Here is a 24,695-nt window from a genome sequence, read left to right as displayed (position 1 = left end):
ACCAGAACCTTGCACTTGGTTCGCTGGTTGAGAATAATGTGATTATAGTAAAAGTAACTGATGAAGCCAAATACGGGCAATACAAATAGGACCTTGCAATAAAACATTGCAGTGTGGAGTGCTAGGTAGCTACAACCTCAGTACAGAGGACTGTATCTCATTCTCTACACACATCCTGGTTTTCTGCCTACCCCACCTCAGCATTCCATGGCCACTGAGCATGCTCAGTCCTCACTGGGCTGGTTTGGGTTCTCCCCACCCCGTTAGGTTTTTCCCTAAAGATTTTTTTGAACACATGCAAACTTTCAGATTCGCCCAAGTCTTGCTATACCTTCTCCTTGTGTGTGGTGGTTGGTGCAATTTTGACTATATAAGGCTCCATACTTTGAGGATGAGTCTGCTATTAGCATATAGGATTTCTCAGAAGTATTTTGCTGATGCTGAGAGTTATGGGCAAACATTATTTCCACAGCATGGAGTATGAACAAGTCAACTGAAGACTTTCCTCTTTCAACAAGCCTTTTAAGCAGAGACCTTATCCCAGTCTACGTCTGTGTTTGAAAACATCTAAAAATGTAATTTCAAGTTTTTTAAAAAAAACGTTTTGTTTTAATGTTTTCAAAGATGCTTTGTTCTAATACGTCTTTAAAGATACTTTGTTTTAATATGTTTTTAAAGATGCTTGTTTTAATATGTTTTTAAATGTTTTGGTTTTTAAGATGTTTTAGAGTGCTTTTAGTGTTTTTGGTTGTTGCTCTGGGCTCCTTCGAGGAAGAAGGGTGGCATATAAGTTTAATAAATAAATAAATTGTAAAAATGACAGATACTGGAAACATAGGCCACAATTACGCATTTAAGCTTAGGCTCTTTATAGATAATTGCGCTGGCAGTACTTTTTTCAAACAAAAGCTGCAGAAAATCAGCATTAGCCTCAGGCTATACTAGTGAAATCTCCACAAGCCCTTATAATTCATAATGTATCTGAAAATTGGTATCTGGTTCTAAGTGTCTTTTTTAAATAGGTGGTTCAGATTTCCTTTCTGGGAAGGAGATAATGGGGCAATCCTTACAACAACTTACTTGCAACACACCCCAGGTACAACTTCAATAATGCTATTTCTAAGTCACCATTCCAGGTAGCTGGAGATGAGCAACATTAAATTTGAAAGGGATAATACTCTCTCTCTCTCTCTCTCTCTCCGTACACACACACACATATACATATACACACACACATATATACCATGTAAAATGTGTGACTAATATTAGATATGCTGAAATCCTGATAATTATGTGAATATACTATAATCATAAACATATTGCTGATTTTAAAGATCAATACAATACTTATTCACAAGAATAAAAGATGTCTGACTGAGGGTTTTTTATAAATAGTGGAGAAGCCATTAGGACAAGTTCAGGATTCCAACAATACAAGGGTCAGCTTTCAAAACCCAAGTATGCCACCTAGTGTACTGTTGAATGAAAAAGCAAACGCCCAATCTGCACAATATTCTCCCCTGCTTCCTCCCCCTCCCCTCCATGCACGAAGAGCAAGATCACACCTTCCCACTCCCACAGCACATCCATGTATAAACACAATGGGTAATATTCAATGCTAGTCCCGCTCAGAGTAGACCCACTGAAGTTAATAGACAAGATTAACTCAGATTCATTAATTTCAGTGGGTCTACTCTGAGTGTGGCTTAGTTGACTACAACCTGATGTTTCAATGTGTCCAGGGTTGCACTTGGCATTATATGCTGAGGCCTGAACAGCACAAATTATATCCCAGTTCAAATGTAGGAACCAACTGTGTGGTCTGGGCCTATCCATGTACACTCTACTAAAACATTATTCCCATATGTGGACAGCTAATGTTCTTTGATATGGGGTAGAGAGCTCCAGCTTCCCTACTACTTGTGGGAGACAGATGGGAGGATGTTTTATGCAAACTACCCTACTGAGCTCCCATTCATATGAGGCATCAGGTTAAAAATAACCACTTGCATCACAGTGTATGGCATATCACCATGTCCCAACTTATTCTGGCCTCACAAAACAGAGGAGCTAAAAGCGAAGAGTCTCTTCTCTTCAGTATCACACAGTACTGTAGTGGCAAATTCAGAAGTGTGGGGTCCCTTCATGATAGTCACAGCTACACCCCTCCCCCCTTTCTTGCTGCTGGGTTGACAATGAGATCTTTGTTAATGCCTTCTCCCACAACAGATGTCCCTAGGAGCCAATAAGCATGCAAAAGGGAGAGTGTTAGCTACTGAAAAGAGTCTTTTCAGTGGCTGACTCACCTCCTTCCACTCTGATTGGCTCCAAACACAAAAGGCCAAGAGGCCAAGGAAGAGTTAGAAGACTCTTCTCAATGGCTAACACACTCCTCTTTCATGCTGATTGGTTCATAGGATGCTGGAGACATTGGGACACTGCTCCCAAAAAAGTATGGGGTCTAAGACCCCGAGACCCTGGATGACTATACCCCTGGTGTCACACTCTCTGCTCAGACACAGGCACCAGGGGTGGTGGTGGTGAGAATGTGCACCTCTATTTCCTTTCCAAGCAGGGGTCAGACACCTAGGAGGGGGATACGTGAATGTGCCCCCTCCTCTGACATTCCTCGATTGGAAGTTAATCAATCACCAGCGTTACTAACAAAATAACCATATTCCGCCTTTGCTGTTCTTCAATGATTTTTGAGGGCCAAATCACACTAGTTGTTATATTTCCAAAAGAAACATATATTTTCTGTACGTGGCTTTGGCTCAGCTTATTCATCACCTGGCAACTGTACCTCTAGTATCCCTACTGAAGAGGGATACCAGATAAACAGCTTCCAGCTTCTTCCTGGATTACTGACCTCATTTCAAGTTACTAGTCAAGTGCTCATCCATAGTACGAGTTTACACTGGATGAGTACCAGGTAAAAACCAACTGAACTAGCAGCTGTTCTGCAGTGTTCCAACACAAAACACTGGCAAATTGGTGCCAAGAGAGAAGCTGCATGCTCATAGGTCATGTTGTGCTCCTTTGAAAAGAAAGCGTCCATTATGTTCTATGAAGGAGGGTGCATCTGCATTAGGTTTGGGCACAGGCACCACTGGCCGTGTGTCACCAAGGCGGCCTTGTCCTTGTGTGCCTTCTTCTCCTCTGCCTCTATTAGTTCTGCCTGGTATAAGACAAATATGGTGTTTCAGACAAGCCTTCTAGTGAAGAACTGTAGAAAACATCCAGGGCAGTGTCTAACTGGTAGATTTACTAGTGCAAGGCCTTTTGGTTGTGCAATGGAACTTCCCCTCCCTCTCCTCCCCCCCCCCCCCAAAAATCTATTCTAGGTTTTTCCCCAGCCTTTTGGAGCAGGTGCAGGGGCACACAAGAAGAGATTGGGTAGTTGTGTTGCACAAGAGGAAATCCTTGCACTGGCCTACTTCACTGGACGCCATCCGCTGTATAATTCGACAGCTAAGTTGCAAATCTACTATATATTTTGGAAAGTTGTTTCTTCACTATACACTTGGACACATCATAAGTTATCATAACCAAATTGTGCGTGATGGTTCCCAAGGTCAAGGACCAAGTTGTCATCTATGTTTGGATACAATTGGACACCATTTTGAATCAAGATGGTAGACTGAACCTTTCCAAATTGCACTCATTTTAACCGATTTCAAAACTGCACTTTTCTTTGGCTCCTTAGAGTTCCTGAGCAATGAAGAGTATAAGGCTGCTGGCTGGTAACAGAAAACCAAAATGCCTTAAGAATGATAATTAAGTGAACCAGTTAATAACCTCCTCTCTTGAAACACAAGGCCATGCCTGGGGCACAAAGAGCCATTCCTAGCATTTTCCTGGTTTTCCTTTCTGGCTGCAGCCTTTGGAGGGGGAGGTACAAGGCCCTGTGGCATGAGCAGAATACTGGATGGGTCTCAGGATCACTGCCTGTGCCAATTCATAGGGAAAAAGACCCCTCCTCCAAATGCCACACCAGCTGCTTGCATTTCCCCCAAAGAAATAAAGCGGGTCAAAGCAGAAGTGGAAGACTTCGCTTGTTTCATGAAAACAAGCAAAGCTTAAGGCACTACTGTGTAATTGCCCTTATATGGCCTTGCTGAAAGCAATAATCCTGAAAATGGGGCCTTGAGAAAACAGGGACAGGAAGCGAGACCATTCACCATTTTTTAATGGTTATCTTGTTTTTCAGATTTATTGGAAATGTTTTCATATTCCCTTTGTGTAAAAAGATTCCAGTGCATTTTTCAACTAACGAATGTATAAAACAATGTAAAACAGTTCAACAACATGAAAGGCCCATGCGAATAATTTTTTTTGCCTGTTATCTTACAGACAGCCAGGAGAACCTCCTTGGGGAAGGTCATCACAGCCATCAATAAAAAAAATCCTCTCCCTTGTTAACACCTGTTTCACTTCTGACAAGGTGTTATTCAGAGAAGAACCCAAGTCAATGACACAGGCAAGCTGACAAGGGAGAAAGAGCTCTTCAGGGTACTCCTCAAGCCGCTTAGGGCTTTAGAAGCAAGTACTGACACAACAAATTAGGCTTGGAAGCAGACAGGCAATCAGTGGCACAATATGGTATAGACAAGCTGCTCCTGTTAAAATTCTCTCAGTGTCCTGGTCTACCCTAGTGGAATCGGACTCAGAATCACTGATGTGCTTTTCTCTGTTATGTTTAATGCAAAGTCTAACATTAGGGCAGTTCATAGATCAGCTTACAGGTAACATGGATCTCTGCGAGATTACAAGAGATTACTAGGCGTGGCTACTCAAGTGAAGACATTGTCACGGCGACCTGACACGTCCTTGGGACCACTTACGTAGGGTTGGGGCAGGCTCACTACTTGATTGGGACTGGGCAAAGGGAGCAACCTCAGCCTGCTCACACTTGCACAACCAGCAGTGCGTGCTTGGTGACAGGGGAGAAGACACACCAGCCAGTTCTCCCCCAGTCCCCTCCTCGGATCTCACCGCCTGTTCTGTCCTCCCTGGAGGCGGCCCAGTATTGCTGGCAGCTCTGGAGACGTGGTGGAAGTCTCGTTGGCTGCCCCTGTCCCTTCAACAGCCAGTGACAGCTCAGGGTTGGGGCTGTTGCTGACCAGACCACTGAAGTCTTCTCCAGTTTCAGCCCTCTCCCTGTGCAGACCACTAGGGCCCTCCCCAGGATTCCAGTCCTCATTCTCTTGCTCATTTTGCCAGGAGTTCTCTAGGAGGCCCATGACACACAGTTCTATTCTGCACTAAGCATAGTTTTCAATCTGTCCTCAAACGTAGCCCCATGAATACCTGTTTACTAGAATCCAGTCAAAAGGCTACTCATAGATAACAATGGCCAAACTGTCCCTGTTCAGGAGAAGTTGAGGTTGGCAAGCCAGATGCTTCTGGATCCAGGAGAGCCGCCAAAGTGCAAACCTGCTCTTTCAGGGGGAGTTCAACCCCATCCAGGAGTCACTAAATATTGTCTCCCTGACGCAGAGAACAATCCACCCACAGTGCCTCATCATGCTAGGAATGAGTTTCACTTGATTGGCCTTCATCCAGTCTATTACTGATTCCAGGCCCCAACTCAGAACTTCAACTCCCTCACACTTGATTCAGCTGACAGAGATATTGAGCTTAGTATTAATGGTATTCCTGATGACACATTACTTCAAATCTCCCAGTGACATTGCTCACTTGGGCTCATACGAATGTTGAACAGCATAGCAGACAAGACGGAATCGGGGCTTCATGATAAAAAAGCAAAGCTACACTGAATGAAACCTAGTTATGGTCTGAGCACTGTATCTGAAAAGAAACGAGGGCTATTAATTTTGATATAAATAATTATCCAGTCATAACATTTCTATAAAACTGTGTTCATGATTGATGTGTTAAAAGGCTCTCCACCGTAAACAATTCTGATGCATTTTCTAGCATGGCAGACACTGAGTTATGAGAAACATAACTGAAGCAACCTGTGTAAGAAAGGCAGACAACTTACTCTCCAAGTCAGAGATAATGAGATTGTCATGGAGTTTTACAGCTCGATGCTGCTCTACTTCATCTTCCAATTCAAATATGGTTTCCTTCATATCACTCCTTTCTGTTTCTTTTTCTTCCAGCTCAGTTCGAAGTTTTTCCAAGGTTATATTCAGATCCTCAATTTGCTTTTTTGCTTCTTCTTGGAAAGCTCTATATTCATCTTCTATCTAGTTTTAAAAAACACACGACATACACACAAACCCTCACATTTTACTTCTTTGATTGCCTCTTCCAAACCATAGAATACTACGGCTGGAAGGATCCAATCAAGTCCAATCCTTTGCTTAAGGCAGGAATCCAAGTTAAAGCATGCCTGTCCAGCTGCCTCTTGATTGTCTCCAGTGTTGGGAACCCACCACCTCCCTAGGTCATTAGTTCCATTGCCGTACTGCTCTAACAGTTAGGAAGCCTCACAGTGGCAATACTTAAGCTATATGTGAATCTTCAAGTGGGCAGACTGTCTTGTGAATTATGAGATAATGATAAATCACCACAGAGATTACCTTTTACATCATGTATCAAGCAGTCTGCTCATACCAACAATCAACCTCACCTGCAGTTCAAATACAAAGGCAAGCTACACATTCAGCACGCAACAGTTCCATGCTACAGAAAACGCAGCCAAACCCCCATGAATTCTAATAATAGAATGTAAGTTTAAGAATAAGCAGTACTGATGTGACTTATCAAGACAAAAGTCACTTCTTAATAGGAATCAAAGATCTAATGCCTTCAGCTAACAACAATCCTCACAAACTGAAACACTGATGAAAGTAACCATGCAGTCAACACGATCTGGCAAACACCTAGATCAGTGGCTTGTGTTTCCCCCACCCCATGCCTCCACACTCCCCCAAAGGTTGCAGAGGAGATTTGGAATGTTCCCTTTTTTAAACATTACCTTTGCAATGGCGTCTTGCAGGCGATTGGCATCGTTACGTGTATGAGCCAGTTCCTCTTGCAGGTGGCTGGCCAATGTCTCTGCTTTTTCCTTGTCAAGCCTGACACTTTCTAGCAGGTCTTGTATGTCTGATTTGTCGCCAGAGTTGTGTATGGAATACAGCTCAGCAACTTTCTGCTTCTCGTGCTCCAGCTGGGCCTTCAGCCGGTTCATCTCGATCTGGTCACTGGCTACTGTGGCTTTGTACTCATCCAAGGTGGCTGCTAAAGTGGTCTTGCTTTTCTGTTCCGACTCAACAATTCGCTCCATATGGTGATTCCGTTCCTTCAGTGCCCCTATCATCTCCTGAGCTTCCTTGTTATCTTGTTCTGCCATCTTCAAAGTGTTGCTCAGATGCTGTTGAACGCCAAGGAGCTGCTCTCTTTCAAATCGTGCATTCTCTGCAAGGTCCATGTAACGTTGCTCTAGCTCCATATAACGCCCACTTTTCATATCTTCATCAATAACGTAAGTGATATGGTGCTCATCTAAAAGGGAACGGAAATACTCAATTTGTCGGCTAAAGTGTTCCAGCTTGTCACTCTGCTGGCACAAAGACTCCATAAGAATAACCTTTTCTTCTCCGAGTCTTTCGTTCTCGCTGTTCAGCTCTTGAGTAATCTGTTGCAAGTCTGCAAGTTCCTGGAGAGTTGCTTGAAGTTCTTCGGCTGTGCTATGCTGGTTCTCTTCCATCTGGTGTATCCGTTCTGTCAAACAAGCCACAGACACTTCACTGGCATTGCCACTGCTCCCTTTCCTTGACCTTTCGATGCTTGGCACGCCCTCAGACTCTGAAGATGATGGAGCGTCTAAGGCATCATCACTTGAAGTGAGTGGCTGATAAACTTCACTGCACTCACTGTCCAAGTTATCCATGGAGTTACTGTGCTGATTGTCCATCAAGGTGTTCTCATCATGACTCAGAAGATCTTCCATTGAACCAGGGGCAGAACCTTCTACTGAGGAATTAAGAGTGCCCCCACCATCGCTATGGCTTCCAGCTGTCATTTCTGGGCTCAAAGACTGGTAGCCAAACAGCTTTTCAGAGTTATCCAGCCTTTGCTCCAAAGAAAACCCTAATGCATTTAACCTATCCTTCAACATCCGATTCTCATTTTTCAACTGGTTGAGCTCCTCCCGGATGGCAGTATTTTGTTCTTGCAACTGCAGCAATGTGGATTCTACATCAGTTGGCTGGTGGACAACAATGGTTTCTTTTTCTTCAGATTTCTCAACTCCCTCAAACTGATCTTCATTAAGGCCAAGCTGAGCACGCATTTCTCTGAGCTCATTCCTCAGGTGTAAGATTTCTACATCTTTTGTTTTGGCTAAAGTCAAAAGATCTTTTACTTTTGCTTCCAGAACAGCTTTGTCACTGATCTGATTGTCTGATTTAGACTTGCTCATTCGAATATCGGAGTCCGGGTTAGCACGGCTACGAGAACGTTTTGCAAGAATTGTGTCGTTGGTTGTCTGCCCAGTTAGTGGCAATTTTTTGCTTTGGGTCAGCCGGGAACGGTCGCGAATTCTTTCCCGAGAAGAGCTGGAGTCCTTATTTCCAGATGAAGTGCTACGCTTAGCTGCAGAACTTGTACCTGTATTGTTTTAAAAGGTTAGAAAAACTGTTAAGGTGGCAAGCAAGTATACAATTTTGTACAAGGCAATATGGTTTCCAGGATCACGTGACTACAAAGTCTCAACTGCACACTTGGAAATGAATTATGAAGTATATATACATGTCTCTCACTAAAAGGGATAATAAAATCCAAGAATTGAGAATATTTCTATTGAATGGTGGCACACATTTATTAAGTGAAAATAAATCACAGCAGAGCAGCTCACAGTTAAAACTTTTTCAAGATGAGCAAGTCATTTTTATGATTTTGTACTGTTTTATCGTATTTTTATGTTTATGGTACTTGCAGATCATATACTGCCTTGATATTTTGTATGGGGGCAGTCTATAAATATTTTTATAAATAAATAAAAACAATAAACATGCAGTAACAAAGCAATGCAAAGGTAAAACAGTGAACAGCAGCAATATAATCTCCATGTAAGTTAAAAGCCTAGGGAAATAAAAAGGTCTTTGCCTGGTGCTAAAAACACAGCAAGTGCTAAGAGTTTCTCCGGCGAGAGAGCCCCTTGATCAGGGCCCCACAACCAAGAAGGCCACCCAACCCAGAGGAGGACGTCCAATGATAATTGTAGCGGATGGCCAAGCTGGTATGGTGGCAGAGCCCGCAGAGCAAAAAATGTTCTGTTTGGAAGAAGTAGTTTGAATCCAAACTGCATCTTCCAAACAGATTCCAAAGGGGCTTCCTGCAACTGCCAATCAACTGATGGGCAATTACAGCAAGCCCTGTTGGAGGTGCACTCCTCTGAATGTTGACAGGTGTCAATCACCTGACATCATTATGACATCCAGCAACTGACAGGAAGGTGGCCCCATCCACATGTCAAAATTGGCTGGTAGGGGTGGTAGAATTAGGAATCAGGCCCACTGGCCAGATCCACTCCCTACCCCTTGTGCAGAAAGTAACACACACCTTCATTAGCAGCTTGTGGGCAAAAACTCCAATGCTGAGATTTATTTATTTATTTATTTGATTTATATCCCGCCCTTCCTCCCAGCAGGAGCCCAGGGCGGCAAACAAAGTGCTAAAAACACTTTAAAACATAATAAAAATATCTTAAAATATATTAAAACAAAACAATGTTAAAACATTTTTTAAAAAGCTTTAAAAACATCTTTTTTTATAAAAAGGGTTAAAAGCATATTATTAAAGAAAACATATTAAAAGCAATTCTAACACAGATGCAGACTGGGATAGCTCTCAACTTAAAAGGCTTGTTGAGAGGAAAGTCTTCCAATGGCGCCGAAAAGATAGCAGAGATGGTGCCTGCCTAATATTCAAAGGGAGGGAATTCCACAGGGTAGGTGCTGCCACACTAAAGGTCCGTTTCCTATAATGTGCAGAACAAACCTTCTGATAAGATGGTATCTGCAGGAGGCCCTTACCTGCAGAGCGCAGTGATCGACTGGGTATATAAGGTGTAAGACGGTCTTTCAGGTATCTTGGTCCCAAGCTGTATAGGGCTTTGTACACCAAAACTAGAACCTTGAACTTGGCCCGGTAACTAATGGGCAGCCAGTGCAATTCTTTCAGCAGTGGGGTGACATGTTGGCCATACCCTGCCCCAGTGAGCAGTCTCACCGCCACATTTTGCAGCTTCTGGACCAACCTCAAGGGCAGCCCCACATAGAGCACATTACAGTAATCCAGCCTGGAGGTTACCAGTGCATGGACAACTGTGGTCAGGCTATCATGAAATGGTACCATCAGCTAGAAGGGCTTGTGAGCTTTTCAGATGCCCTCCCATGGCTAGTTAACAGCCACTGACTTCATTGGGGTTAAACACAACTGGCTGCAGCACTATAGTTCTCATCTATAAAACCATGAAGGGAAGCCACCTCATCCATTCTTTTCAGTACATCATTTTTACATTAAGATCAGCAACGTGGCCTGTTTCACACACAACACTAAAGCATGGTTTATAAAATTATTATTTATTAAATCATCATTTGTTTGATTGTCTGAACCATGCAGAGCAGCTTAACTGTGGCTTGTTTGCTGCCAACAAACCACGATCTGAAGCTATGGTTTGCGGCTAGATTACAAACCTATGATTTGTTGTTACACGCAAACCTAGCAAACGCTTCCTTAACCATGATTTGTGTGGCTGCCCTACCCCAGACATTCAGCAGGCTATCAAGGCAAGAGACAAGAGCAGTTGGAAAACAAGCCAAACCTTGGAGAAACAACCCATGGTTTGTTTGTTTGATTGTCTTTAGGACAATTCATGGTTAAACAAACCTTTGCTTAACATTATTTACAAATCAGGTGACTGTTGAAACGGTAGAGAAAATATCTTCAAGCCCAAATAGTTCTTTACCTGTAACAGGCTTGAATTTATTCTCCAGGTTGTTCATGGTGGTCCCTGCAGTGGAAGGCGCTGTGGAAGTGCAAGTGCTCTTCTTTCCCTTGACACCGTTGCTCATAGTAACCCCGCCAGCCATCCCAGCTAAAAGATCATCGTTGCTCTTTGTCTGGAAGAAATAAATGATAAATGTGATTTGACTGAAGGCACAAAGATCACAAGCAACTCAAAATTAAGTTACTGTTAAAAAAATATATTGGTTTCTTATATAAACATAGTAATAAAAAAGCAAGTGTTAATTCACATTTAATACATCGTGATGATGATGAATCCTTGCCTTCAAAAGAGGGGGGAAATACAATGCAGAGTTGTAAGGTTCATTTTTTGCATAACCATAACCTAAAATTGCATTGTTAAAAATATTTCAGAATGCTGAGGTTGAAGGTAACAGAATAGTTACTACTCGCGCATAGCGGCAATTCTGACCCACCCTTGGCCATACATGCCGCAAGGTTTGCATGGCAAAACATGAGGGCAAAATGAGCAGTTCATCACACAGCACTTGTAATTCCAGCACACTTTTCCTAGCTAATGTGATTACAGAAATTGCTTCTGAATGTATCCATGCACAACTGATTTCCACAAGGTGAGCATGCACCTTAGGGCAGCCAGGAATGTTTGTCCATAAAACCAACTCCCAGTTATTCCTGGATGTGACATCGCTACAGGATTCCAACAATAACTGCTGTGTCAAGGAATCAATTTCATCAAGCCTATCTTGACGCTTTCCTAACTGCAGGAATTGACTAACGCAATGTAATTCTTGAAGACTATTTAAAATCCTCAACTGTTACAGAATGTAGCAGCCCTCTTCTTGTCAGACAATGGGATACGTGATCATAGGCAGATATATTCCTGAATAACTGCACTGGCTTCTTGCTCACTTCTGCTAAAAGTCAAGGTGCTGGTAAGGACAGCCTGGGTACTTACTCTTCAGGGACAACTGGAGAACAGGCCTTGTTCAGAGTCTTACCAATTAAGAGAGAGGGGGTTGGTTGAGATTTGGGGCAGGGTCTTCTCTGCAGTAGCCCCAATATTATGGAACCAACTAACTACTGAGATCTGCTTTAGCCCAGCTCTTCAAATGTTCTGCATTCACTGAAAGTGTTGAAGTTAGTATTTAATTTGGTCAAGAGGTTTTGTTCTAGAATATTTTAGCTATGGTATACTGCTTATTTGTATGCTGTATTTGGTTTATGCCATATGTGTCAGGTTTTATTTTTAAATGCCTTGTTTTTGAAATTGGAAGAACAGACATTTTGTCAATAAAACATTTTTCACTGGATACTTTTAAATCCATTCCACTCTGAACATTATTTTGCATTCTTATATCTGCAATTATATTTCTTCAGGCAGTGTGAGTTTTATTAGTGTAGCCTTTTATCAGCAAGAAGATGTTTAGGAAAATATTTTGTTTGGCTTTGCATTACCAGCAGCTGAGAAAACGCACAACTAATCTACTTCAGAAAGGCCTTGTGATGCTTAACTACTCAAGAAATTAATGGTTCACCAAGATACAATAGAGCAAATTGCGCATCCTTTGATGATTTCTTATTGTGGTTTGTCTACAAAAGCAAGAGCTTGCATCAACAAGACCATACAAGTTGAACCTTCCTGCTGGTTTGCATTTCTACCACACCTAGTAAAAGGGTATGTTAAACAGATTAATTATAGACATGCTATGTAGGTAACAACTGTGCATTACTGAGCCAAATAGGTCAAGTTGTAAAAACTCTAATATGATTCACCCTGGAAAAATCTACGCTGAAAAATATTTAACATTAGTCATACTTCAGGTTTCCAAATGCTAAAGCTACTGAATGGAGTCAAAACTCTTTCTGTCAGTGCTTCCCTAAATTCTCTTCCTCCTGATGCATACTCTTCCCCATAAGCAGACTAGTGTACAGGGGCACTGTTCTGACCTATATGCTAGAAGGGTATGTATAGGAGAAGACAACAGGTGGGAAATGACAGATTGGGTTTTGTGTGCTGGAAGACATGCTAAGGCCTTTCTTACTTTGACCTTGTACTCTTTCCCTTTCTGAATGATTATAAATGAGCAGGTAGAAAGAAGATGTCTATGAACGTCTACTCTACATAAATACAGTATTTTTCCCTACCTTACCCACAGACTACCTCTAGTCTAGATTACCATTTCTGCAGCCAGCAGAACAGGTTCCTTCAGACTAGAGCAAACACTACTATTTTGCTGAGCAAAAGAAACATCACATGACTTTTTCAACACACAGGAAAGGCAGAACTGGTTGGAAATGTAATATAACTAGAATCAATAAGCAAAAAAAATTTTTTTTCCACACGGTGGTGTGACATATTAAAATCAGTTTTGCACCACTAATTTTTATTTTCCTGTGTGTCAATGTAAGCCTCTTGGAGTCTGGTAGGTTGGACTTTCTTAAGAATAACAGGCCCTCAACTGTCAAGAAAACAGAGCTCAGATGAAGAAATATATAATATTTTGACAGTGGGATGTACTAGCATCTGTCTACTGAATGGATCATTCTTCTTTTAAACACATCATAGCAGACATCACACCAAACCCATGGCTGAGGAAGCTTAACTATGGTTGGTGCAATTTTCCAATTATTACAGTTGGATTTCTAAACCATGGTTGTTAAGACAAACCATGGTTTGCCCCAGGGTATAAATTTAGTCTTCAGAAATACATATCTACATCTCTTCTTAAAGTTGAAAGTTTACATATATGGTAAAGCCCAATATTTTAAAAGGCAGAAATGCATGAAGACAATTAAAATGGCAAACGTACAATGGAGCCAAATAAACACATCACCTACAAACAGGATTTTTTTTAAAAAAAAAAACCTCCTACGATAGGAACAGCTATAGACTTAATTGGATTGTCATCCTTCAGCTGGTATAATGACAGAGAGCAAATATGGATCACCACTTAATGTAACTTGAAACCATGTTATGACACTCGAAAAAAACTATTTCAACTGATCCTGATTATTGTAATTGGCTGATGTGGAAAAAAAGGTTTATTTGCAAATTCCTCAGGAATGCATCATTATCCTCCTTTTATTAGGCATTTGGAAACTGTTATATCAAAATTAAAAAGATCCAAGTCAGGTCCTACATTAAAGGATATCAATGGTATAATATCAATTAGTGTCCATATTTGCAATTTTGCACTAGGCAGTTTATTATATTTATATCCTGCGTTATACAAGATTTCAAGGTGACTTACAATTTAAAAACACAACACATAGCTATTAAAACAATGAAATACTGCACCATATTTTAAAAGGTATCAGAGAGGTTAAAAACAAGTTCTCAGAATTTTCAACTGGTACCTGAAACTTGTAAGGGTAGGTACCACAGTTGGCTCCGAGGGCATTAAAAAGCTAGGATGCCATTAGCTTTGCGCCAATGTGCCACATGCCCTCTTCTCACAGGTATCTGTCACAGCTGTGCTACCAAGGCACAAGGAGCAGTCTTACTTATCACATGACAACATGTACAGGAGTATACATCACCATCCTGAAACTTTTCAGAACAGGACAAAATCTTTCCACTCTTATTATAGTAGTAGGCATATTTCTGCTTTTCACAGAAAATGAGGAAACACAAGACAATGCTGATATAACAACATTTCCACAACATGGGATTCAAACATCATCAGCTAACAGCAATTGCATTCTTCCCTGGCTATTTCCATTCAGAAGCCTTGGGGAAATAGTGTAGGCTCTAGTTTTGGTCCCACACCTTCAGATTCCGAAGCTTGGGACAACAGAGAATGGCATGATATGAAAATAAGAGAGCTGAACAGAACTTAACATCTGCACACATCCTGATTAATTACGATGTAATATAATGGAATATCTGAGCCCTTGAATCATCAAAAAGTTTTCAAAATACTACAGTTGTATTTTGACATGGCGCTAAAACTATGGTGGGTCAGTCCTGAGGGCAAATACATGTTACAATATTTGGATCCCATGCCCCCAGTCTTCCCTTCCGCCACCATCATTTCGCTCTAAATGATCATATCTAAATAAAAAAAACTACTAAGCAGATACCTTCAATAATGATGCTGCTGTCCCAGTTTTTGAAGGTTTTGTCACCGCAGATACCGTGGAACTGTTTTCTGGTTTGACTTTTTCCACTGTTTGTATTTTATTTATCCCAGGCACTCTGGGCACTGAACCAACGCTCCGGCTAGCTTTCTTCATTCTTGGCTACCTGTTTGATATGCATTTACAAACAAACCTGCAAAAAGAAAATAATTTTAACAACATTAAGGACAGATGTCATCTCTAACAGCATGCTTCAGACTCTTTGCCAAATCTATTGCTTTCCAGATGTTTCTGACTACAGTACAATTTCCATCAGTCCAAGCTAGCATAGAGCACCAGTTGGCAAAGGCTGTCTTAAAGTAATGACTTAGTGGGGCCTTTTGATGAAAATATAGTGAGAATGTTTAACAGTCACAGCATTAAAAGAAAACCAGAATCCTGCCAATGCCCACTAGCAAGACAAAACTCTGCTTCGTTAACAGTTTATGAACTGAGGTCAAGTCAGCATGTCTGGCTTTGCATAATTTCCCAATAATATTTGCAGTAACTTGAAGTGTTCAATTAGCTCAAAATGAGCAACTACTTTCCACATTTTCAGCTAGAAACAATGGTTTATTCACTGAGAATAAAACATGGGTGGGACAATTTTGAAGATATTTCATTTTCAGAAAATGATGACGAAACCCAGTAATGTAAGTGTATTTATGGTAGTGACAACAGAATGAACACCAAAGATTAATAATAAAATGACCATGATTAATCACTTTACTGTAATGGTAGGCAATTTTCCAGTTAAGTTGTTATAGCATAATTTGATACATACAATGTTTGATGGACATCTTAAAGAAGTTCATGAATAAAGCATATTAAAACAAAAGGAAAATTAAATTACCAGAAAGCTGCCCATCCTCAACACGAAAGCTGAATACAAATGGACAAAATGGTTTAGAGATTTCAGTTGTTATACCTTACTTTTACACTATTTATAGACTTTCTATATACACCAATGTTTTTATCCAAAAGAAGGATCACATTCAATAAATCATGCAAATAATCTATACTGTAATTCCCTCAGCTCCCTGGCACAGAAACCCCTCAGCAGAGCTCCAACCAGCCCCAAAGAGGCTGACAGTCAGAAGTTCTTTCCCTTCTCAACTCCAGGTAGCATGATCCAAGCGTTCTTGCCATTAGCATGCCACATTGGAAAGATGCTGAAGACAGTGGCAGTTTTCTACTTATATAGGGGTGAATCAATTACCTAATCTGCTGCCCTGGCAAGAGACACACACACCCCTCCATCGCTTCTCCAAGAAACAGCTCTTACTGGACAAGTTTTCAATGCAAGCCTTTACTAGTTCTCTGTCTTATGTCACTGGGTAGCTTCAGGAGGCCTCTCAAGGCAGCATCTCTCCTGCTTCCAGGGCAGGCCACCCAGAGGCTGATTGTTGCTTCCTTCTCAGGAGTTAAACTTGAGCTCTCTCTCTACTGGTTCTTGTATTTCTTGGGAAATGGTAGGACTGTCTTTGTCCCAGTGCCACAGAGGTAGAGTGAGCTCATGACCCTCTTAAGGTTATTAGGTCTCCAGACAACAGTCTGGCCCAGTGACAAGGCTGTGCTGGCTTGGGCGAAATGCTGGCTGGTTGCAGTTGCACATCTCCTGGCTAGGGTCACTGCTGGCTCCTGGGGTTACCCAGCCACCCTTCCTGGCATGGGAGCTCTGCTCAAGCGTGCTTGCCTAAGCCTACCTGCTTCCAGCCTCAAACCTGGCTTCTCACCCAGACTGGACATTTGCTCCCTTGCAGTTTGCCACCACAGTACCCCTCCATTTTGCCTTGCCCACCTTTCTCTCTTCCTCCCCCACCCCGCAACCTGTATTGCCCCAGGTCATTTACATGGCCCAGCACTTCCCACAGATAACACCTGCTTTTGCCCAGCCAGCCATTTCAAAGACTGCTTCTAGAGTTTCTATTGTCTATTTTTAAGTAACAAGCCCCACTGGGTGGGGAGCTGTCATCTGTTCTTTTGCCATGTACAGAGATTACACTGACACGCAAAGGCGCTCTTGATCTTCAGAACATGGTCTGGAGAATGTGACATCTGAATTAAGATCTCAAGACAAGGCCTGCTGCAGACTAAAGGGTTATCTAATTCAAAGTTCTATTTCTTATGGTGGCAAACCAAATGATTCTGGGAAGCTCACATGCGGGATGTTAAAGCAACAGTCCTCCCCTGCTGCTGCTGCTATACAACAATATACTTCCTGAATACAAGAGGTTCTGTTTAGACATCATCTGAAGAATGCACACCTCTCCTCCACAAATTTGTCTCATCTCCTTTTAAAACCATCTAAACTAGGGGCCATCACCACAGCCAGTTCCATATAACTGAACCAATATAAAGTGCCATGTGTTTAATAGTTTTAACTGTTTTTATGGTTATTACGTTGGGTTGTTATTGAAAAGTTTATTGCTGTCATGGACTACTGATTTATGGTATATATGTCAATATTGTATTAGGTTAGGTCCAGAAATGTCTTGTTCAGACAAAAAATAATTCCTGCCAGTGCAAGGAAGCAACACCAAATTCTTTCGATTTCTGAAACTTCATTCTACATCACTCCAGAGGGTCCATGGAGTGTTAAGAACGAGGAGGGCAGGGTGTGCTGGGGGTGGGAAGCCAGGAAAGCTCCACCATAGGAGCAGTCACTCAATGTTCTCTGGATGCCCATTGGGTTTTCTGTGTTGGAAGTCACCTTGTGATGGTGGTATGGCCCTAAAAGGCAGACTAGAAATCTCTCAAACAAACACACAGAGATGGCAACCAACATCAGTCATGTTAGTATTAAAGGATGATGAGACCTTAGTCAGAACCTCTCTCCCCAGCTTGTTCTTACTTAGAATGTATCTACTTGTTTTTAGAGTACCTTTCAATAAAATTGTTACTTTTTCTATGCCAAAAATGGCAGCCACAAAGCCAAGGCACATTACTGTACTGAAATATTTCTACAACATTTAGAGAGAAAAACTCACGTCTTCCAACTCCGCAGCAATGACTTCTTACCAACTGTAACTCCAATCTTAAATTAAATATCAAATATTTCTGCCTCTTTGTGCGTAACTTGAAATAACTGGATCTCAGTGTTGCCTGAGATCTTAAGTGTTGCCATGATATTTAAAACAAATGTTATAACATTTCTCCATCAGGTAGCAGCCCAAACCTTTGCGTGTGTACTCTGAATCAAACGCCACTGAATTAAATATGATTAAGTTCTCACTAAGTGTATCTAGAATTACAGCCTAAGAATAGCTACATGTATAAATGGCTAAAAAAGTAGTTGCCTTCTATGCAAGTACGATAGGATATGCTTCCTATGTAAGATTCCAATATTAAAATGTAAAAGCAGCCTTGTTTAAAGATCAGACTTCAAGATGGAAAAGTATCTTGATGTTAATTATATCAGGAATTACAATTTTAGAAGGACAGTCAGTGTGCGTGTATGTATATATGTATGTATGTATATCTACAAGTAGATATAGCACATCTTTTAAATATGTTTAGGCTGAAGCAATAAATCTGCTTTTCATTAGTGTTTAAAAACAAGCCAAGATATCGTAAGAATGCCAATTCTTGCGCCTAAAATATTTTGTGAGACAGCTTTCAGAGAGCTAATAGTACAATCCGATACATGTCTACTCAGAGACAAAGCTTACTGAGTTCAATAGAGTTTACTTCCAGGTAATTGTGTATAGGATTGCAGCCCAAGACTTGGATACTCTTAAAGTAGAGAATGTAAAGAACTGTATTCTTGAATTTAATTGAATTCCTTACTCAAACACCAAATTACTCTTAACTTCAGTTTCTTCTACATAGAGAAACAAAGCATGGATTTGCAGTTAGAATAAACCAGGTCAGGTGGTTGTTTTTAATTATGTTTAAAATGTTCCCAAATGCCAAAGTATTTCTTCCATCATTCAAGGCAATGAGCCCAGAATCAGTACGAAAAATGCATACATGTCCTCAAATGCATGAGCCTTATACTTTGGACTACTTGATCATTCCTCTTCATTTCTATTGTTCTATGAAATCTAATTCACATTGCATTGGTAGAATATCAACGTTCTCTATATTAATATTGTCTTCAAACGTGAATGTATCAGACCCACACAAAGACAGAATACAATCCATTACAAATATAATCACTAAAAGCAGCACCATCTGCCACTTGGCTCTCTCAGCATTTGTGCCCATCATTCATTCAAATCTGGAGACAACTTGTATCTTCAGATCAACAGCACTGCAGTAGGTCCTTAAAAAGCTCTACAGCTGACTTGGAACAGATCTTTGTCAGCAACTATTAAACCTTCTCTAATACACAAAATACATCAACAGTATATTTATAATTAGAATTTACAAAGAGGAATCCTTAAATTTCATCAGGATAACAGTGGCTTTACCATTAACCTGAGACTTGTTCAGTTCACACGTCAAGCACATTTTCTGGATACTACATTACAAACTGTGCCACAACCATATAAAAAGTTACCTTACGCTGGAAACGAACCGAGAGTCATATGCCTCTAAGCTGTTATCCAGGGCACACCACATGATCCAGAATCCACAGCCAAACAAACCCCATGAATCAAAGTACATCTGCTCTTATGCCTCAGACAAGGACTCACAACAGGCATCCTTGAATCTATAATATTCATACAAGCTGCTTTTTGCAATGTGCAGAAGAGATATATTTCCCTTCTATCCCAAAAATTAATCTTCTTTGAAATGAAGTATGAAGTAACAGCACCTCAACCCCCCAAAACAGGGTGTTACTCGGAGTGCTCAGAAGTGGTTTCTGGACATGACAGCACATTTTGTTAACTTTTGTCAAGCTCCTTTCTCACCATAGGTATTGTTATGAGCAGAAAATTCGGAAGTATTCCCTCAAGGCCTTTCAGGAATCCTCCGATGAAATAACATAAAGGATTCCATGTTAACAAAACTGTCAGAGGAAAGAGTTCACAAAACAGGCATAAAACCTCTTTCAGGACTTTTTAAAATGCACAAAATAGAAACTGGTGGTTAGCAACAGCAGAAATGTTTATTTTATTAGCAGGTGCTTCACATCTAGTTGAGGAAACCACTTACATTAGTCTCTATTCTGTCATGGGAAGACTTGTCTGGAACTAGAGTACACCATGGCCAAAAAGGAAAGACTACTGCCACTCCTTAATTAGGGGACAGGGAGGGAATTTGAACATGGGAACTTAAGCTAGCCTAGCACTGGTTATGACATGCTGTGCTCAAATCTGATTTGTATAGAGCCACTTGCCTGGCTGCTTGTGGAGAGATTACCAGGCATGGATGTTGTACAAAAGCTATTCTTATTTTTCTCTTTTAGACCACGAATGGCAAGCCAATCAAGGAGGAGGTGTTTCATAGTAAATACTAAATTTATTGATTTATTTGATGTATATCCCGCCCTTTCTCCCAGGGCTGTGGAGTCAGAGTCATGGAGTCGGAAGCAATTTTGGGTGGCGTCAGAGTCAGAAATGTACCGACTCCGACTTCAAAATAAAAACTTTCATAGGAATTTAGGAAAGTTTTCTTCCAACAGTAGAAAAATAGAGTCAAAGGTTTGGCATACCGACTCCACAGCCCTGCTTTCTCCCAGTAGAAGCCCCGGGCAGCAAACAAAAGCACTAAAAACACTTTAAAACACTTTAAATGTAGCGGATCCAAGAGTTGGATGACGTTTTAGCACCCAACAATGGGACTTTGCGGGGGGGGGGGAGGTTATTACATAACACTACCCGGCTTGGCTTCTATTGAATCTATAGCCAAGTTCGGAGGTAACATTAAACGACGAGTGGGGAACCTCCAGGCTGTGGGCCTAGTAGGCCCGCCAGGCCTCCTCATTTAGCCTGCAAAGCCACACACACTTGCCATACACCTGATATCCTATGTCAGGTGTGGGGCAGGTAAAGGTGGGGCTTGGACAAAGGAGCTTTGCACAGAGATTCCCAAGTGCTGACACCAGCTGACTGCAGGTGCTTGGGAAGCCTTGTGTGCAGTGTCTGAATCCCAGACACTGGGAATGAAACTGGTAATAAGCTTCCGGAAGCATTTGTTTGACTACTTTTGGAAACAGAATGGTGAGCTAGATAGATCGTGGGTTTCACCCAAGAGCAAACCAGAAATATCACCTAAGTCATGAATACACCGAGAAAGACATTCTCAGTTTCAGCTCTCCCTTTGCAATACAGGAATATTTGCCTACTTTGCAAGGTTGTTGTAAAGATTAAAGAAATATAATATACAAAAAGCACCCTCTCTGTGAAATCACCGCCTCCCTGAACTCAGACAGGCACCAATGTTATTGATATTTCAGCGCTTGTTAAAGACACACTTGTGTAGTACCTAGGTCTTTTCTGATGCCCAGTTCCAGAAATCAGTGCTGTGGTTTTACATTACTTTTTTTTATTTATTTAACTTTATTTTTACCCCGCCCTTTTTCCAAACTGGAACTCAGGGCAGCTTACAAATAAAACCACATGTAGTTAAAAGCATACAAAAACATACAATTAAACTATACACAACCTTAAAACCATGAAACAGGCACTTAAAATACTAAAAAACAATTTAAAATAATACAAATAATACCATAAAACAATAAAACAAACCTTGTAGAGCCCAATCCTAAACACCTTCTATCCCAAAAGCCTGTCGGAATAAAAAAGTCTTTACTTGCTGACAGAAGGATTACCTGGATCATTGCTGCATTATGGCTTTTAGTGTAGTAAATTTTATTAATATTTCTTATATTTGTGTGTACATCACCTTGTGGTACTATATGAAAGGAGATATAATAAATAAAGCACTTTGAAGTGAACACCCCAGTGACACCACAATACACATTTTTCATAGAATTATAGAATAGAGTTGGAAGGGGTCTATAAGGCCATCAAGTCCAACCCCCTGCTCAGTGCATTTTTTATCATTATTAACATGTCTTAAGCACCTTCTCAGCCAAATGGTGCTCAAGGCTAGGTATAATCTTTCTAAAAACATAGTAAACTGCCCAAAACAGCATAGTAGTGAAGGAGAAAGAGGTTACTCCAGAACAATCAGAAGAATCTGGCAAATGCCTTTACTATTATTTATTTAACCTTTTTGGTAGTTCTAGTGCTGGCCCAGATTGCATCCAATATATTTTTGTTTGAAGTATCAATAGTATTTATATAATTTATATCCCACTTTTTCAGATGAATTTGGAAAAGCAGCTCATAAATTTCTAAAGTAAGACATTAAAATGAAACAAATTTAAAAGCAGTTGTAGGGTAAAAACACATCAACAATGCAGTTCTAAAGACACATAAGCCCCACTGAGGTAAATGGGACTTACAGCTGAGTCAAACCTGCTTTAGGTTTCTATTTCCATCCATGTTAGTCTGCTTACACCAAGTCAGACTATTGGTCCATCTTCTTCTGTATCATCCACACTGACCGGCAGCAGCTGTCCAGGATTCAGGCAGGAAGTCTCCCCAGCTCTACCTAGAGATGGGAAGGATTGCACCCAAGACCTTCTGCATGCAAAGCAGGTGCTCGACCACTGCACTACATTTTTATTTCTTTACACTGCATTTCACAATAATGATTTATTTCATTATTCATCTCTTTATTATTTATACTTATAATCCACCTTTCACAGAATGTCCCAGGGTGTGCTACATAAAATGATTAAGGATCATGATAAAATCCTCACCACCACACATGAACATGCTGCAGTCTAGCTTTGCCTTCCTCAATATGGTGTCCTGATTTTGTTGGGACTCCAGCTCCCATCACCATGCTCAGCCACCGGCAGTACTGGCTCCTGGGAGTCCAACAATATATGGAAAACATTTTTATTTAATTTTCATTTATTATTTAATTTCTATCCCGCCCTTCCTCCCAGCAGGAGTCCAGGGCGGCAATCAGCATCAGGCTCTGCCTAGCTACCTTATTATTAACAACAACAACAACAACAACAACAACAGCTTTGAGGAGCCGGTGCCAGTCAGGGTAGACAAAAATAAGCCAAATGGACCAGAGGTCTGACAGTTTTTTTACTTGGTTATTTATTTGGGCAAGAGCTGTATCTTAGTGGTTAGAACACCTGCTTTTGCACGCAGAAGGTCCCAGGTTCAATCCCTGGCAACATCTCATTGCAGAGCTAGAAATATGAAGGCCTGGGGAAAAAAATTGAAAATTCAGAGGGAAAAGTGGGGGTCCCCCCACATTTTCCTGTTTTTTCTCCTAGGCTCTCACCTGTCTAGCAGGGCTGGGAAAAGACTCCCTGCCTGAAACTCTGGAGAGGCCTCTACCAGTCAGTGTAGACAATACCGTCTTGGATGGTCCAAGGCAGCTTCCTACGTTCTTATTAAATTCAACCTACAATTCAGAACCATGAGGACTGGAACCTCGTTTTACCTGTGGATGAAAAGCTTGGCTCAGTGGTAAGCACCTGCCTTGCATGCAGAAGGCCCCAGGACCAGACCCCGGCGGCAGCATCTCCAGGTAGGGCTGGGGGAAACGACTTCCCTGCCTGAAACCGTGAGAGCCGCCGCTGCCAGTCAGTGTAAACCGCACTGAGCTGGACGGCCCTCGGTGGCCTGACCGGGCACGAGGCCCACCTTGCTAGGACCCCCGCCTTCCTCGGGGCGCGGGCGGCGAGCGTTCAAGGCAGCTGACCAAACACACGAAGGAACAGCTCCCACGGGCGGGGAGGGGGCTCGCGAACAGCGCCCGCAACACACACGAGCCCGAGGGGCGACCCCCGAGCCACGCCTGGGCGGCGGCGACCGACAGACGACCCCCCTCCGCCTCAGCCCGGCTGGGAGGGAGGGGGGTCGTTTCCGTTCCCTTCCCCCACCCGGGCCCCCGCTCGGTCCTCACCGGACAGCGCCGCCTGCTCCTTCTTCCTTCTCTCTGAGGGGAGACCGGGGAAGGGGGGGAAGGGGGGGAAGAGGACGCGCTTCTCGCGGCAGCGCCGACAACAACAGCCGGGGCTGCAGCTACTCTTCCCTCAGAATGCCAGATGCCTCAACTGCGCAGGCGCCGAGCTGAGACAGCACCGCGCAGGCGCCAGAATCGGGAACGCCGAGAAGCACATCGGGCACGGCGGCTGGCTTAGAGGAAGGCGTGAGGTCCCCGCGTGCGCGTGCGCGGTTCTACGCTGATGGCGTAAACCTCTCAGCTCCCTTCCCGCTTTTCTGCGGCCGCGGAAAAAAGGAGGGAAAGCTGCGCGCGGGCGAATTCCTGAGGGGAGTGGCGGAGGGGAGAGAAGTTGGTGTTGAGGGCGGTGGGCGAGTTTTGTCGTTTGAAACGGAGGGAAGCGCCTGACGGAGCCGAAAGCCACGCAGGTACTCCGAAATGAAAATGTTGAAGACGAAGACATAACGTTTAATACGAGACTGCCAGCCGTTTTGATCGGTGGGGTTTTTTTCTTTTACTGTTGTTATGGGCCTCCAAGTCGACTGCGACTTATGGCGACCCTCTGAATCAGCGACCTCCAAGAGCATCTGTCATGAACCACCCTGTTCAGATCTTGTAAGTTCAGTTCTGCGGCTTCCTTTACGGAATCAATCCATCTCTTGTTTGGCCTTCCTCTTTTT

The 24,695-nt window shown here is 42.1% G+C and overlaps 1 protein-coding gene across 4 annotated transcripts in view; it reads right to left on the bottom strand.

Annotated features, from left to right (window-relative positions):
* SPECC1L (sperm antigen with calponin homology and coiled-coil domains 1 like) overlaps positions 1-24,214 on the bottom strand; it is a 50,232-nt gene extending 26,018 nt beyond the window's left edge. The window contains exons 1-7 of one of the 4 annotated variants that reach the window (XM_061603031.1): positions 23,977-24,214; positions 23,350-23,511; positions 22,445-23,270; positions 15,049-15,238; positions 10,946-11,099; positions 6,950-8,583; positions 6,008-6,215 (exon numbers count right to left, since the gene is read on the bottom strand). In XM_061603031.1, the coding sequence (XP_061459015.1) occupies positions 6,008-6,215; positions 6,950-8,583; positions 10,946-11,099; positions 15,049-15,201 (2,149 nt within the window). In that variant the 5' untranslated portion in view covers positions 15,202-15,238; positions 22,445-23,270; positions 23,350-23,511; positions 23,977-24,214. Of the gene's footprint in view, positions 1-6,007; positions 6,216-6,949; positions 8,584-10,945; positions 11,100-15,048; positions 15,239-22,444; positions 23,271-23,349; positions 23,512-23,976 lie in introns of those variants that run through there. The other 3 variants (XM_061603032.1, XM_061603030.1, XM_061603034.1) reach the window with 3 other exon arrangements.
* Positions 24,215-24,695: the final 481 nt, after the last annotated feature.

This window comes from Rhineura floridana, chromosome 19 (assembly GCF_030035675.1).
Source record: "Rhineura floridana isolate rRhiFlo1 chromosome 19, rRhiFlo1.hap2, whole genome shotgun sequence".
NCBI classification, from domain to species: domain Eukaryota; kingdom Metazoa; phylum Chordata; class Lepidosauria; order Squamata; family Rhineuridae; genus Rhineura; species Rhineura floridana.
This window is presented reverse-complemented; position numbering and strand designations above follow the sequence as displayed.